This window comes from Pan paniscus, chromosome 8 (genome assembly GCF_029289425.2).
Source record: "Pan paniscus chromosome 8, NHGRI_mPanPan1-v2.0_pri, whole genome shotgun sequence".
NCBI lineage: Eukaryota > Metazoa > Chordata > Mammalia > Primates > Hominidae > Pan > Pan paniscus.
The window spans coordinates 144935119-144948807 of NC_073257.2; the positions used below are offsets into that span (position 1 = coordinate 144935119).

The 13689-nt window shown below is 60.7% G+C and overlaps 1 protein-coding gene across 1 annotated transcript in view; it reads right to left on the reverse strand.

Annotated features, from left to right (window-relative positions):
* CFAP46 (cilia and flagella associated protein 46) overlaps positions 1–13689 on the reverse strand; it is a 215699-nt gene that overhangs the window by 117928 nt on the left and 84082 nt on the right. The window contains exons 15-23 of the mRNA XM_055093516.1: positions 12260–12383; positions 11516–11643; positions 10595–10722; positions 9096–9229; positions 6070–6282; positions 5679–5844; positions 2947–3096; positions 2165–2272; positions 1497–1663 (exon numbers count right to left, since the gene is read on the reverse strand). Of these exons, the coding sequence (XP_054949491.1) occupies positions 1497–1663; positions 2165–2272; positions 2947–3096; positions 5679–5844; positions 6070–6282; positions 9096–9229; positions 10595–10722; positions 11516–11643; positions 12260–12383 (1318 nt within the window). The remainder of the gene's footprint in view (positions 1–1496; positions 1664–2164; positions 2273–2946; positions 3097–5678; positions 5845–6069; positions 6283–9095; positions 9230–10594; positions 10723–11515; positions 11644–12259; positions 12384–13689) is intronic.

Below are 13689 nucleotides of genomic sequence, written 5' to 3' on the forward strand. Positions count from 1 at the left end.
GAACGGGGTCCTGGCGCGTGATGCCCCGTGCTGGGCACTGAGAAGAGTGAACGGGGTCCTGGCGCGTGATGCCCCGTGCTGGGCACTGAGTGAATGGGGGGCCTGGTACATGGTATCCGGTCCTGAGCACTGGCCTGCTTGTGCCTCTGAGCACCCAGGAGACCCCGGACACGTGGAAGTTGCCGACGTGAAAGGCATCTTGGCACGTTCCTATGTTGGCCTCACATCCCCACAGGTGTGGCCGACACAGGCCCTGGAGCCGTCCTGGTGGGCAGGGCTGTGGGAAGATGGGACGTGGGCCTGGGGCGCTCCTTGCCTCCGGCAGGTGCTGCCCATGCTGGCCATTTGGCCACAGAAAACATCGTTACAGCCTTGGGTCAGTGGTTTCATCTTCCAGGATTATTAGACCCAGGAAATTAGCCAAAAAGAACCTCAAGGAAAACAACCTTTACTGCAGAAACATTTACAATAGCAACTGATGGAAAACAGCCTCATATTCAAAAATTGGGGAAAGATTAGGGATGATAACAATTGCTCAACTGGATGGAACACAGTAAGCCACTAAAAGTGAGATCCGTGAAAATTAAAGAATGAGAATGTTCTGTGTCCAGCTATGCTGACGACGGGGGCCTGGCGGCATGGCTGACTCTGGAGAGTGAGCGAGGGACCCAAGTCAGAGACCATTTTCTTTCATTGAAATTACCCTTATTTATTTTCAAATTTAATTAGCGTGCATATCTGTCTATTCAAAATTACTTCAAAGCTGTATGTCGTTAGAAATGGCAGCTGTCTACCTGCTGAATGTCCCTATCCCCTCAAAATTTCCTTCGACCTGCCATGGGCGGAGTGTCCGTGTCCCCTCAAAATTCCCATGCTGGGCGATCCTCACCCCCACAGTGATGGTGTTGGGGTGGCCTTTGATGGCCTTTGAGGGGGGTTGGATCATGGGGATGGAGCCCTCACAAACAGGGTTAGTCCCTTATGAAAGGGACCCCAGAGAGCCCTGCCCCTTCCCGCATGTGAGGACACAGCGGGAGGCGCCGTCTGTGAGACAGGAAGGGGCCCTCGCAGACGCCGAATCTGCCACACCTCGATGGGACTTCCAGCCTCCGGAACTGTGAGCAGGAACCATCTGGGGTGGGAGCCCCCCGGTCTGTGGCCCTTTGTCCCAGCCTCTGAAGGCTGAGGCCCCCCCTTTCTGTGCCTACAATGCACATGCGGCCAGCAGGCCACACACCCCTCCTGCTGAGGCCCACGTGACTTCAGAATCCTTCCTGACCAGCTTTCCACGGGGCCACTGCTGACTTGTCCATGAGGGCACGGGGCCGGCAGGACGGAGGCTGCCTGTGCACATGGCTGAGGCCTGTGGGAAGCTTTCTGGACTGGGCCTGGAGACCTGGTGGAGCGCTCACATGCGCCCTGATCTGTGATCGCGGCCCAGGCCCGCGCTCCCTGCCCGTTTTGGGGGAATTTGTCCAGTCATGAGGGTTACTTACGGCCCAAATTTCTTCAGGTACTTGATGCCCATCTCCAGAGCCCTGTGAGCGCAGGCCATGGTGGTCTCATGGTCACGCGCTGCATGGGCGAAGTGGGTCAGCCGCGTCAGGGTCTGCAGCTCCACCAGGGGGTCCGACCAGTTGCACTCGGAAGCCATTTTCACCAACTTCCGGTGGGTGGCAAGAGAAGGGGCACCGTGTTAGCGACAACGACCTTCCCACGGCCTGCAGCCCCCACGGACCACGCAGCGCATGTGATCCTAAGCAGAGGCGTGGCCTGTGAAGGGCCACCGTGCCACAAAAGCTGAGCTGCCACGTCCATGCCTGTGAGGGCCCCTGATGTCCTTGTAGCTCCCACACCCCACAGGGTGTCCTGGACACGGGACTGGCGTGTGCAGCCCTTGGCTGCCCCCGAGCGGCTCAGGGTTGGGTGGGAATGGAGGGTCGGCTCAGACAGCGTTTGCCTCACACCGGGAGACAGGGATGCTCCGAGCACGGAGCTGAAGGAAGTGCGTCGAGGGGGCGCAGCTCGTTGGGAGGTGGGGGAGAGCGGGGCAGAGTGGGGGTGAGCATGCACGATGGGGCTCGAGTTCCAGCCACCTAGGGCAAGAGCCTCGGCGTCCTCGCCTCTTGGCCCCTGGCCTCCCGGGACCCCTGGGGACACCTACCTGGGCCAGGGAGGGGACAGTGAAGTCCATGAGGCCCAGCCCGTTGCATGAGTACATTTCCAAGGCAACGAGGACTCTGGTCACCGAGCTGACATCCTCATTGGTGCCCTGGTGGGGAGGATGCCCTGAGTGTATCAGCCCAAGCTTGCGGGGGGAGTCTGGAATATGCGTGAATTTAACACTGCAAGGTATTAGTTTTATGGCAATAATCAGACCACAAAATTGGGAGTGTTTATACCTAAGGCTGTTTTTGTAACTCTTGACCTGCAGGACATCTTCTCATACAACGAGGAGCCCCAAGTCCGTGTGGCCCCCATGTGTGAGGCAGCCTTGTCTAAAGGCTGGGTGACCCCCGAGGAGGGAAGGACCAGTGGGCCTGACATGGTGGCTGCTGGGGCAGGCAGGTCAACACCTGGACCCTCCCCACCTCCCTGGGCCCCACTAGGCCCTGGCTCCTGGCCAGGCTCCAAGGCCTCTCCTCCATCTGGCTTTCCAGGAGCTCATGGGGCCGGCCCTGGGCCCACTCCTCCTTGGGAGAGCGCAGCACCCCCACAGGCCCAGCAGCTCACAGACCCCGTGGACGGGTGGGCAGAGGAGGCCCCGTGCCACACTCAAGGGCAGCCAGTGGCGGTGAGCTCAGTGGGAAAAGGGAGTGCCCAGGCCGTCCGTGATGACTCCATCTGGAGCTAAGTGGTCCCGGGGGCCCCACCACCCCCGGCTGTCTCAGATCTCTATGTCCACAGGGCCTCGGTCAGAGCCCAGATGTGGGCAGAGGCGCCCACCTGCTCCTCGGTGCCCAGCCGTGGCCCAATCTGCTGCTGCAGCAGCTGCTTGGCCTTGACCCAGGTGGCGATAAGCTGCTGCCGGGTGCTGGTGGGCACCGTCTCCTCGGGCGCACTCCCGTTGGTCAGGTTCAGGGCAAACTCGCAGACCTAGGACAGACGTGTTCTCGGTCACGAAACCTGAATTCTAAACAGGGGACCTTGAGCCAAGATCCAAACCATTAAAAGATGGATGGAGCCTGCTACTGATCCAGCCCGTGAAGGGCCTTAAACACGAGACCTCAGGCCCACCAGGGGCTGCACCACAAACCCAGCAGATGAAGCCCCACCCCCAGACGCCGAGGATGCAGCTGCCACCTGGCCTCCAGTGTGCCCCGGCCCTCACTCCTGAGCTGTCCCCACGGCATGGGCCTGGGACCCCGCAGGAAGGAGCAGCTGAGCCAGCACCCCTCCCCCACTGCAGCTGGTATCGGTTGGGGGTGGGGCAGCAAGGACGGAGCCCCGAAAGTGGGGGCGTGAAATCTGCCACGTGCTTTGCCTGCAGTGATGGGCATGTGGGCTGCTGCCCTGAGCCCCTGGGCTGCGCCCCAGCTCCCTGTCTTGCTGGCCGTGTGACCAGGTGAGTTTCTTCATGCTGTGCGCCTCAGTTTCCTCATCTCTATGTAGAAATGAAACCCAGTCTATGGGTCGTCGTGAGGATCGGTGAGTCCTTGTTCAGAGCCTCGCCCGATGCAGGAAGCACTGGCCACCAGGAGTGACCTCTTGCTAACCCAGGGATGTCCCATCTCTCGCTGTCTTGTGAACACCTGCTCCTTGCAAAACGTCTTGGTAGCACAGACACCTACTGGGCAGCATCCTTCCCTTTCCTCCCCTCTATCCTTCCTTCTGGATAAACTTCCAAACATTTGTCAAGTTCCACACAGACATCCCATCGGAATGTGTTTGGGGAGCACTCACTCCCCTGTTCACCACCTGACTCCCCGTGGGGTCGTGCACATGCCCAGTCCAGGCACTGCCCAAGCCGGCTTCCTCATACTCTCCGCCATTCACTCCGTGTTCCCAGGCTGCCAGGTCGGTGCTGGCATTTCCTCTCAGCATCTGGATCCAGGCATCATCACATCTAAGAGGGAAGCTCCTCTGCACCCCCCAGCTGCCTCCCGGGGCCCACAGCAGGCTCAGCTGCACCCACAGCTGCCTGAGCCGCCCACGGCGCCCTCCCCTCTACAGCCTCCAGCCTGATCCCTGTAGGTCCCCGGAGCCGGCCCCTTGTCCCTTCTCAGAAGAACGACCTGCACCTGATGCCACAGCCGGTGCTCCTGGCCGGCCCACACTGACTGCCCAGGGCCAGCCGTCCCCACTGGGAGCTGGGAGCACCAGGGCCCTCTCTGGCTCTGGCCTGGCGCAGCTGACTGTGAGTGTTGTGAGTGCCGGGCCGCAGGCTCAAGACTCTCCAGCCCGCGGTTTTATCCACAGCCCAGAAAGGGTCATGCAGGATGAGCTTTAGCACAAAGTCTTCAGCAAGGGTGGGGACAGCTCCCCGACCCTGTGCCCCTGCGGAGACACTCAAGGCCTCCCTGCCCCCGCCCCACCGCGGGTTCTCCACACACAGGCTGCAGGAGGTTCCCCACAGACTCCCTTGACTCATTAGGAAACCGGCTTTCTCTCGGGTTCTTTGAGGCTCTTCTGAGTTAGAAATGGGCAATGGCTCATCAAACACTTCTGCAGCATCCGTGAACAAGAACACTATTTCTTTTCCCTTCCTTTTGGATTACAACAAAATCCACATTCCATGGGATAAATGATCGGCCTAGGCCACCAGGATCGTCCCACACACTGGGTCTGCTGCATTTTACTGGGACGGCTGCATGTGCGGGTGGGACGGTCCCTGTTTCTCGCCGTTCCAATCCGCCATTTCTGGTTCTATTTCCACTCTCCTCTAGGCCTGGAGCCCGCCCTGAGGGGAGGTCCCACATCTACCCACCGGTCTTGTTTTCCTCTCTCCAGCCCTGGCCTTATTTCCCAGTAACTGGAGCCCCTGATGTTTTACTTCCTAAATTGTTCTCACGTCTGTCGCCTCCACTGAAGGCAGTTTGCTCTCCCAGGGCCTTTCCAGGAGCCTTCAGAAGCTCAGCCCCAGCCTCCAGCTCCAGGTCTGCAGGGCTCTGTCTCAGGTCAGCTGCCTCCCTGCTCTCTCCCTCCACCCCCACCCCCCCACCCCCACATCTCTCTCTCTCTCCTCTCTTCTCTCTCCTGTCCTTTCCTCTCTCTCTCTCCCCTCTCCTCTATCTCTCTTCTCCTCTCTCCTCTCTCCTCCTCTCTCTCTCCTCTCTCCTTTCTCCTGTCTCTTCTCCTCTCTCTCGCTTCTCCTCTCTTCTCTCTCTGCTTCTCTCGCCTCTCTCCTCTCCTCTCTCCTCTCTCTGCTCACCTCTCCCTCACCTCCCTCTCTCCTCTCCTCTCTCTCTTCACCTCTCTCTCTCGTCTCCTCTCTCTCTCCTCTCTCCTCTCTCTCTTCACCTCTCTCTCCTCTCCTCTCTCTCTCTTCACCTCTCTCTCCTCTCCTCTCTCTCTCTTCACCTCTCTCTCTCCTCTTTCACCTCTCTCCTCTCCTCTCTCTCTCTCTCCTCTCTCCTCTCTCTCCTCTCCTCTCTCTCTCCTCTTTCACCTCTCTCCTCTTCTCTCTCTCTCTCCTCTCTCCTCTCTCTCTCTCTCTCTCGGCATCATGGAGGTGGTACCTCCACCGCTGTTTTGATCTCGGAAGTGGCTCCTGCGTCCAGTGGGCTGTGAAACGCGTTTGCTCGCATGAATTTCCTGGACTTCTCGGCAGCCTGGACTGGAATCCAGCTGATGATCAGGCCTCGCGCCAAGGTGTTGCAGAGCGTCACCAGCATCACGGGGTCCCTGGGAGACACACTTGTCAGAGGGAACCTTGGCCCCCGCAGGCCACGCCCCGATCCCATGTGCGGAGTCCTCAGGTCACGGTAAGAGGCCTGAGATGCACGGGTGCCCACGACCCTCCTCTGCTGGGACACAGAGGGCCATGGAGCGCAGCTGCCTGCCTTTGCTCTGGGGTCTCCCAAGGGAAGAAGCCCCTCCTTGCGTGAACGCAGCACAGCCCACACGCACCCACTGTGGCCTGTGGCCTTGACGATGCTCAGGAGGTGGTACAGGGCGTCCACCAGCTCCTTCTGCCGCCCGGCCAGGATCAGGTGGTGGTTGTGGTTCAGGACGTAGACCACGGCGTTCTGCACAATCCACGCCTCCTGGATCTCCTGTCCTATCTCTGCGGAGCGCAGCCAGTTATTCATGGCATACCGGGACAGACTCTCGATCCAGGTTCTGCAGAACGAGCACCATCAAGCCCTTAACGCAGGGTCCCCAGCCCTGGGGCCAGGGACCAGGAAGGCTGCGGGGCCTGTTAGGAACCAGGCTGCAGGGCAGGAAGTGGGAGGGGGCGGGTGGGCGGCGACCAAACTCCATCTGCATTTACAGTCGCCGCTGCCACTGGCACTCCCACCTGAGCCCCGCCTCCCGTCCCATCAGCAGCTGCATTCCAGTCTCACAGGAGCGCGAACCCTATTGCGATCAGCGCATTCCAAGGATCTAGGCCGCGTGCTCCTTGCGAGAATTGAACACCTGATGATCTGAGGTGGAAACGGTTTCATCCCGCGACCAGCCTCCACCCAGCCAGTCCGTGGAAAAACTGTCTCCCACGAAACCAGTCCCTGGGGCTGAAACGGCTGGGACGGCTGGATGGTGTCTAAGTGTGAGATGGTCTTTCCCCACCCGCCCTCGCTAAAGAGAGTGTGGACTCTTCCTATGAGACTCTCGTTTCCGGAAGTCTGTGGAGCCCTGGGCTCAGAAAGGGGCTCCTGTGGGGGCTGCATGGGGCAGAGCGTCTCTGCCCCACCCCTCCACCTAGCCCCCCGCCGGCCTGCGCGCTCCACCTGAAGCCCGGCCTGGTGCTCCCCTTTCCCAGCAGCCCCCTCGTTCCAGTTTGTCCCCATCCTCCCTGGACACCTCCAACAGCCCCTGGCTGGTTCCCGTGGCCACGAGTGCTCACACCTGCCATGGGACCCCCGCTCACCCCTGCAAACCTCTGGCCCCCGCCCCGAGGCTGTGTCCAGCCACACTGCACCCCGGCCCGAGGCTGGGTCCAGCCACACTGCACCCCGGCCCGAGGCTGGGTCCAGCCACACTGCACCCCGGCCCGAGGCTGGGTCCAGCCACACTGCACCCCGGCCCGAGGCTGGGTCCAGCCACACTGCACCCCGGCCCGAGGCTGGGTCCAGCCACACTGCACCCCGGCCCGAGGCTGGGTCCAGCCACACTGCACCCCGGCCCGAGGCTGGGTCCAGCCACACTGCAGCTGCCTTGAGCCTCCTGGCTTCGCTCCACACTGTGAAGCGCCGCCCTCCCTTCTGCCCAAGTGAGCATCTCCCTCTTCCTCCCCACCTGAATCACATGCAGGCTCTGCCCTTCCCCAGGGAGCCGTCACACCGAGCGCAGGGCAGTCAGCCCTCACTCAGCCTTGTGGACGCGGACAGGGTCTGTCCATCCTGCTAGACCAGGCTGGGCAAACTTTTTGTATAAGGGGCCAAACAGCATTTTGAGCTTTGCAAGCTCCATATAGTCTTCACTGTATATTTTTTCTATTTTGTTTTACAAATTTAAAAGTGTCAAAGCCACTCTCAGCTCACAGGCTGCAAACGGTTTGAGCCCTAATTTTCAGACCCTCCTGTCTGTGAGCAGGTCCACCAGGAGTGCCGAGCTCTGCCCAGCCTTGGGCCTGGGTCCTGGAAAGGCATCTGGAGCCCCTGCCTGAAATGACGGGGCTGTGAGGGCTGGAAGCCCGGGGCGGGCCTGGGCCCGGTGGCTCCTCACAGAGCCCGGAGCTGCTGCAGGAGAGGGATCCCAAGAGGCCAAGACAAAGGCCACCTGCAGCCGTCATCGTCATTGCTGCTGCCTGACCACCTCTTCCCTCCAAAGAGCTCGGCCGGGTGGCTCCAGGCGTGCACGGCAAGCAGGGACAGCTGGCTTTCCTTCTGCCCCAAGGGACCGGCGAGGGCGGGGCGCCGTGCCCAGCTTCTGCCCCGAGGGACCGGCGAGGGCGGGGCACCGTGCCCAGCTTCTGCCCCGAGGGACCGGTGAGGGCGGGGCGCCGTGCCCAGCTTCTGCCCCGAGGGACCGGTGAGGGCGGGGCGCCGTGCCCAGCTTCTGCCTCGAGGGACTGGCGAAGACAGGGCGCCGTGCCCAGCTTCTGATGCATGGATAGTCGGGGACACCCGAGCTTACCACGTTCGTGTGCTTGACGCAGCTGCATTGGAGGGATTAGTTCCCGTGTCCTACGCACGGCGAGCGACTATAGTTTACAAGGATGCTGGAAGGGGGACATCGAACATTCCCAACATGGAGAAACAACGCACGTCCAGCATGACGGATTCGCTGATTACGCAGATCTCATCACCACGTTACACAGATCAAAACGTCACTATGCACCCCAAAAACGGTAAAATTCTTGTCAATTAAAAAAAAAGTTAAAAATATTTAATTTTATATTAAAAATAGGTAAAAACCATCATTGATGGTAAAAGCACTCCAATTTCAATTCTTTCTGAACTTGGAACCTCACGTCAGCAAATCCTGTGAGATGTTCTGTACAAACTAAATTTTCTTATTGACACACAAGGAGTTTTCGAGGCCAAGGCAGTCCTCGATAGCTTTTCCCACAATAGGAGGGAGAGCACAGCTTTTCCTCTGAGCAAATACAGAAGCTGCTCCTTCTATTTTCCGCCACGAAGACCACCTCCCTTGCAGCTGCCTTTCATGCATCATCAGAGGGCCTGACAAGAGTGAGCAAGGTGGACACTACAGCACGCTGGAAAAGACACTCCTGAACTTTTCCTCGTAGTAACAACAAACTACGCCCGGGGTCTTGCTAGGAACGACTGCTAAAAACAGGTGAGGCCACGTCACCCCATTTTCTCTTTCATGGTCTCAGTCATTTACGTGACAATGGACACATCCCCCACGTAAGAAGCCGGTGTCCTTACGAATGCGAAGGGTGTCCCTCCCCACGCCAGCCTGAGTGCAGGGGACACTCTGACCCACGGCCCCGGGCAGTGCTCAAGGCCACTGTCGCCTCCGCCCACCTGTATGTGATCCACTCAGCATTCACCTCCGGGGGTTCAGGCACGTAGCCAGCTGGGTGCTGGCTCAGGTCTTCGGGGGGGACGGCCCGGTCATTCAGCTCTACACCTTCTGACCGCAGCAAATGAACCGTGGCCTGCAAAACACACATGCAGTGGGAGGGGTCGTGGGTGGAGCACGGGCCCAGCACCAGATAGGAAACACACACGCCCTTCCCTCAGCTCTGATTTGAAAATGCCAAGCACAGGCTGGGAGACCCGTTTGCTGCGCCCTTTGCAAGCTGGGCCTGCCCCAATAGCCACTCCAGGGACTAAAGCCAGCTCCTCGCAGACTCTCTCCACCCATTAGCACAAGAGTCAGGGAAGAGAAGGTCCTTCCAGAGCACCGCACACTCCAGCAGCCCCGAAGGACCAACAGTGGCTTCCTGGTATCAGCAGACACCGGCCAGCATTTGCACCTCCCCTATGTAATCTTTATGTTTTCAATGTTTGAGGGGAAAGGTCTGCGCTGGCCTGCGGGGCATGGATGAGCATGTGGCACAGCCCCGTGGCCTCCGCTGGCTCTGGTTCTGCCATCTGGCCTCCGGCTCCCTGAGCAGAGAGTTCTGTGCCGCTTCTCACCCTGACCCCAGCTGAGGGCATGGGCCTGGCATCTGGGAGCCACTCAGCAGAAATACTGCCTAAATCGGCAGGTGCCCTGTCCTCCAGGGCTCATGGCCACGCACCCACTGAGCAAGTCCACAGAAACCTAACCGAGAGTGGCTCTGGGAACTCTGAAGTCACACAATGTCACAAGGGCCACACTCGTGTCGGTGCAGTGCGGTGGCTGCGAGCTCGGACCCGAGGTCCCAGGGCCGGGTTTGGATCCCACTCCGCCATTTCTACCTGCTGACTTTGGGCAGGGCGAGCCCGGGAGTCTCTGAGCCTGCGTGGGAGGAACAGGCCTGGCGGCCCCATCACAGGGGCCCCGGACATCACGCCACACTCAATGCGCTTCTGCAGCAAACGCCGAGGTACCATCTCCCCGCCGAGTGGCGGTCGCCGTGTGTCATCCACACAACTGCAGATTCACCACTCAGAAATGGTTCCCAAGATCTCCCCGCCGAGTGGCGGTCGCCCTGTGTCATCCACACAACTGCAGATTCACCACTCAGAAATGGTTCCCAAGAGAAATTTACACCCATGAACACTTTGGTTTATATTTTTCTCCTAGAAAAGCTCCCAAGAATCCAGGAAGTTTTCCCTCCCTCATATTCATTTTGTTTGAAGCGCAGAAGGTTCTATGACAATAAATATCTGCAGTGGGTTAACAGGCCACGTGGACACCAACGCCTGCCCCACAGCAGGTTGTGTGGATGCAGGAAAGCAACCCTCTGACGCTATGGTGCAGGGACACACCTCAGCATTGATAAGCCCCAGTTCCAGGATGCACCTCAGCACCGATGAACCCCCCTCTCCACGACGCACCTCAGCACCGATGAACCCCCCTCTCCACGACGCACCTCAGCATGGATGAACCCCACCTCCGCGAACTTCCGCAGCAGGTCAGGGCACGCCTGCCTCTGCAGGACGACCTCAGGCTGGCTCCAGGTGTCCTGCACCGAGCCGTCCCTACCTTGCTTCTTCTTCCCTGAGAGAAATGGCAGCAGGTAAGGATCATGTTTTTTTCTAGCAAATAAATAAAAACACAAGAATTCCTGGACCATCTTGGAGTGCCTGAGCCTCTCCCCAGCTCTGTGTAGGGTCCACCAAGGTGGGCGGGTAGGCGGGAGGTGGGCAGCTTGCCCAGGAAGAGGCTGGAGGACTCTCCGTGGGGTGGCGGAGCTGGGTGGAGTGCTGGCTCCCAGCCAGGGCTTGCTCTTGGCCACATCCCTGCAGATGCTCTTGGCACCTGTGGCTCTCCCAGCTCCTCCTGCATCCCCTGCCTTCTTGGGGGGTGCCCTCCCTGACTCCTGCAGGACTCCCAGGCCCCCTGTGCCCGTTCTGTCACCTCCCTCGTCCCTCCGGGTCCTGACTGTCCCTGAGACAGGAGCCTCTCCAGGGCCGGGTGCTGATTGATGAGCCTGCCCCACCCATGTCCTGCTCCACACTGGGCCTGTGGCCACTGCCCTCTGCCTGCAGGCGCTCCGCATGGGCATCTGCTCACTGGCTGTGCCAGCCCCTGCCTGAGCCTCCGAGGCCCCCAGTGACTGAAGATGGAGTGTGACGACCGTGCTCGTGGCTCGGCCGACACAGCCAGATGTGGCCGCCGCCCCATGATTGGTGGTCCTGATAATTAGTGGGAACTGCTGCCATTGTGACTTAGCAATACCCTTTCTCATGTGAAGGCCCCATGGGTTGTCATTGCACGAACCACAACCCTTCCCGCACCCAGAGGGCGGCCGTGGCCAGGCTGGGACGCACTCGTGAGGGCGGGTACGAACCTCGCCGCAGCCTCAACTTCTTCACCTTGACGTTGTCATACAGGAGGCAGAAGCGGCTCGCCGTCCGACAGACGTCCCACACGCCTTGTTTCCGGGCCACTTTGGCCAGCTCTGCCCAAATCTGTATCCTGCTCACCGAGAACCCAAACAAGGGAAAGGTGAGTAGACAAGTGTGGCTGCTGAAGTTAGAAAACACCTGGGCTGGCTGCCTGAGAAAAGGCCACTGTGGCTCTGCAGTTTCAAGGTGGCAAGGAGCCCGGCGCTCGCGCTGGGGACAGCCTGGCGGGTGCATGTCCCGGGGTTGGGCGCAGCTCTCCGCTCCCCCTGCCAGCCAGCTGTGCGCGGCACCTCCCTTCCCTGTGGTGAGAAGAAAGGCCACACAATCCACTCCCCGGGGGAGTGCACGGGACAGGCCTCCCGGGGATGGTACCGACTGCAGGGTCGGTACCAAAAATCAGCCTGCTCTGGTCACGGGCGCTGCGTGTCCTCCGAGTGACAGCAGTGACAGGCGGGACAGGGCAGCCGCACACCTCATAGGCCGTGGCTGTCATCACAGGCTGGGGGGTCCCGTCTGTGGCGGGACCCCCAGGCAGGGACCTCGTCCCACCATCCTGGAGCAGGTGGCCTGGCGAGTCCCCAGACGGCCACATGCAGGGTCAGCTCGGCCGCCACAGACACTGGCCCTCGGGCTGAGCGACCCCCGGGCTGGGCTGTGCGTGGCGCTCTGGCCTTTTCCTCGCTCACCTCTCCTTGTCGTTTTCGTTGCCCAGGCGCCGCAGGTGCCCGGCAGCTTTGTCCACGCTGACGGTGTGGTGCCGCGCCTTCGCGCAGAGGTAGGTGAACCGGCCCCTGTTCTTCCCGGTGGAGACTGAGGGAGGAAATGCAAAGGCAGGTGTTGCGGCTGCTGGCCAAGGGCCGGGGACGTGCCCATCAGTAACCAATGCCCTGCGCCGGCGCCGGGGAGGCCACCCACAGGTAGCGGCTCCAGGGGTCCTAGATCCCCGGCTCCCAGAAGCCGAGCTCCTCACAGCTGCAGAGTGGCATTGCCTGTGTCTCCTGCCGGTGATGAGGCCAAGCCAGTGGTCCTCTGAGTGGGGGAGGCTCCAGGAACTTTGGAGCAGAGTCTGCCAAGACCCTCCTGCTGCTCTGCTGGCTGCGCTGTCCAGCTGCCCTCCAAGCAGAGGCACCCGGCCTCAGACTCCCGAGCTCCCACCCAGCCCCTGCGTAGCACCCCAAGGCCCAGCAGGTTTATCCGCATGACGCCAGACGTTCTGAATCACCACTCCTTTTCCTGGCAAATAATCACGAGCACCCGGAACTCAGCTCCACACCCTGGGGGGCCTCCTGTGCATGGGCGACCCCGGGGGCTGGGCCTCCCCTGGCTGGTGTCCACCCTCTCGGCCGGCACAGGGGTTCACCTTCAGGAGCCACTCAAGGGCATCCTCCCCTGGAGCCCGCGCCGCCCTCACTGCCCCTGGGCAGGGCCCCGCAGCACCTCCTGCTGGGTGTAGGTGCTGTCTCGGCCCCACAGCCAGCAGTGGACATGCACCTGACCCCCAGGCAGCCAGCAGCACACGCCCATGAGTGAAAGGAGTCAGGAAGGCAAAACAGGTGCGTCTGGGTCCTACTGGTGGATCTGCAGCTGCTCCTCAAACTCATTAGGGCAAAATGAAAGCACAGGTGCGGCAGCATCTGAGGGCGGTGGATGACAGGGCGGCAGCCCCTTCCCGCTCCAAGAGTTGCCAACCTTCCCTTGCAGGGCACGACCCACCCTGCGTCTGCCCATCTCCTCGTCTCAGACCCGAGACATGACCCAGCAGCTCCACTCCCGACCACCATCTCCACAGGCTGCAGTCTGGGTGACACCTGGTTCGTCGTGCTGGGCAAAAGCCGCCGGCTGCTGGGCACTGAGCTGGAGGGAGGCCTGGCAGCAGCCCCCAGCAGGACCCTCAGGGGACCAGCGGGAAGGGCTCCCAAGCCAGGCCCAGCCTGGCCCCTGCACTGGGCTGGAGAGAGTGGGGCCGCCTGCGTTCCCAGAGCCACTGGCGAGTGCCCAGAGAAGCTCGGGCAGTGAGGATGCAACACACCCGCCGAACCCTGGCTCAGTCCCCGCACATGGGCCGTACGGCCCCGTGTCCCATTACCCAAAGCCAGCTCAGGGTCTCCCCGGGACA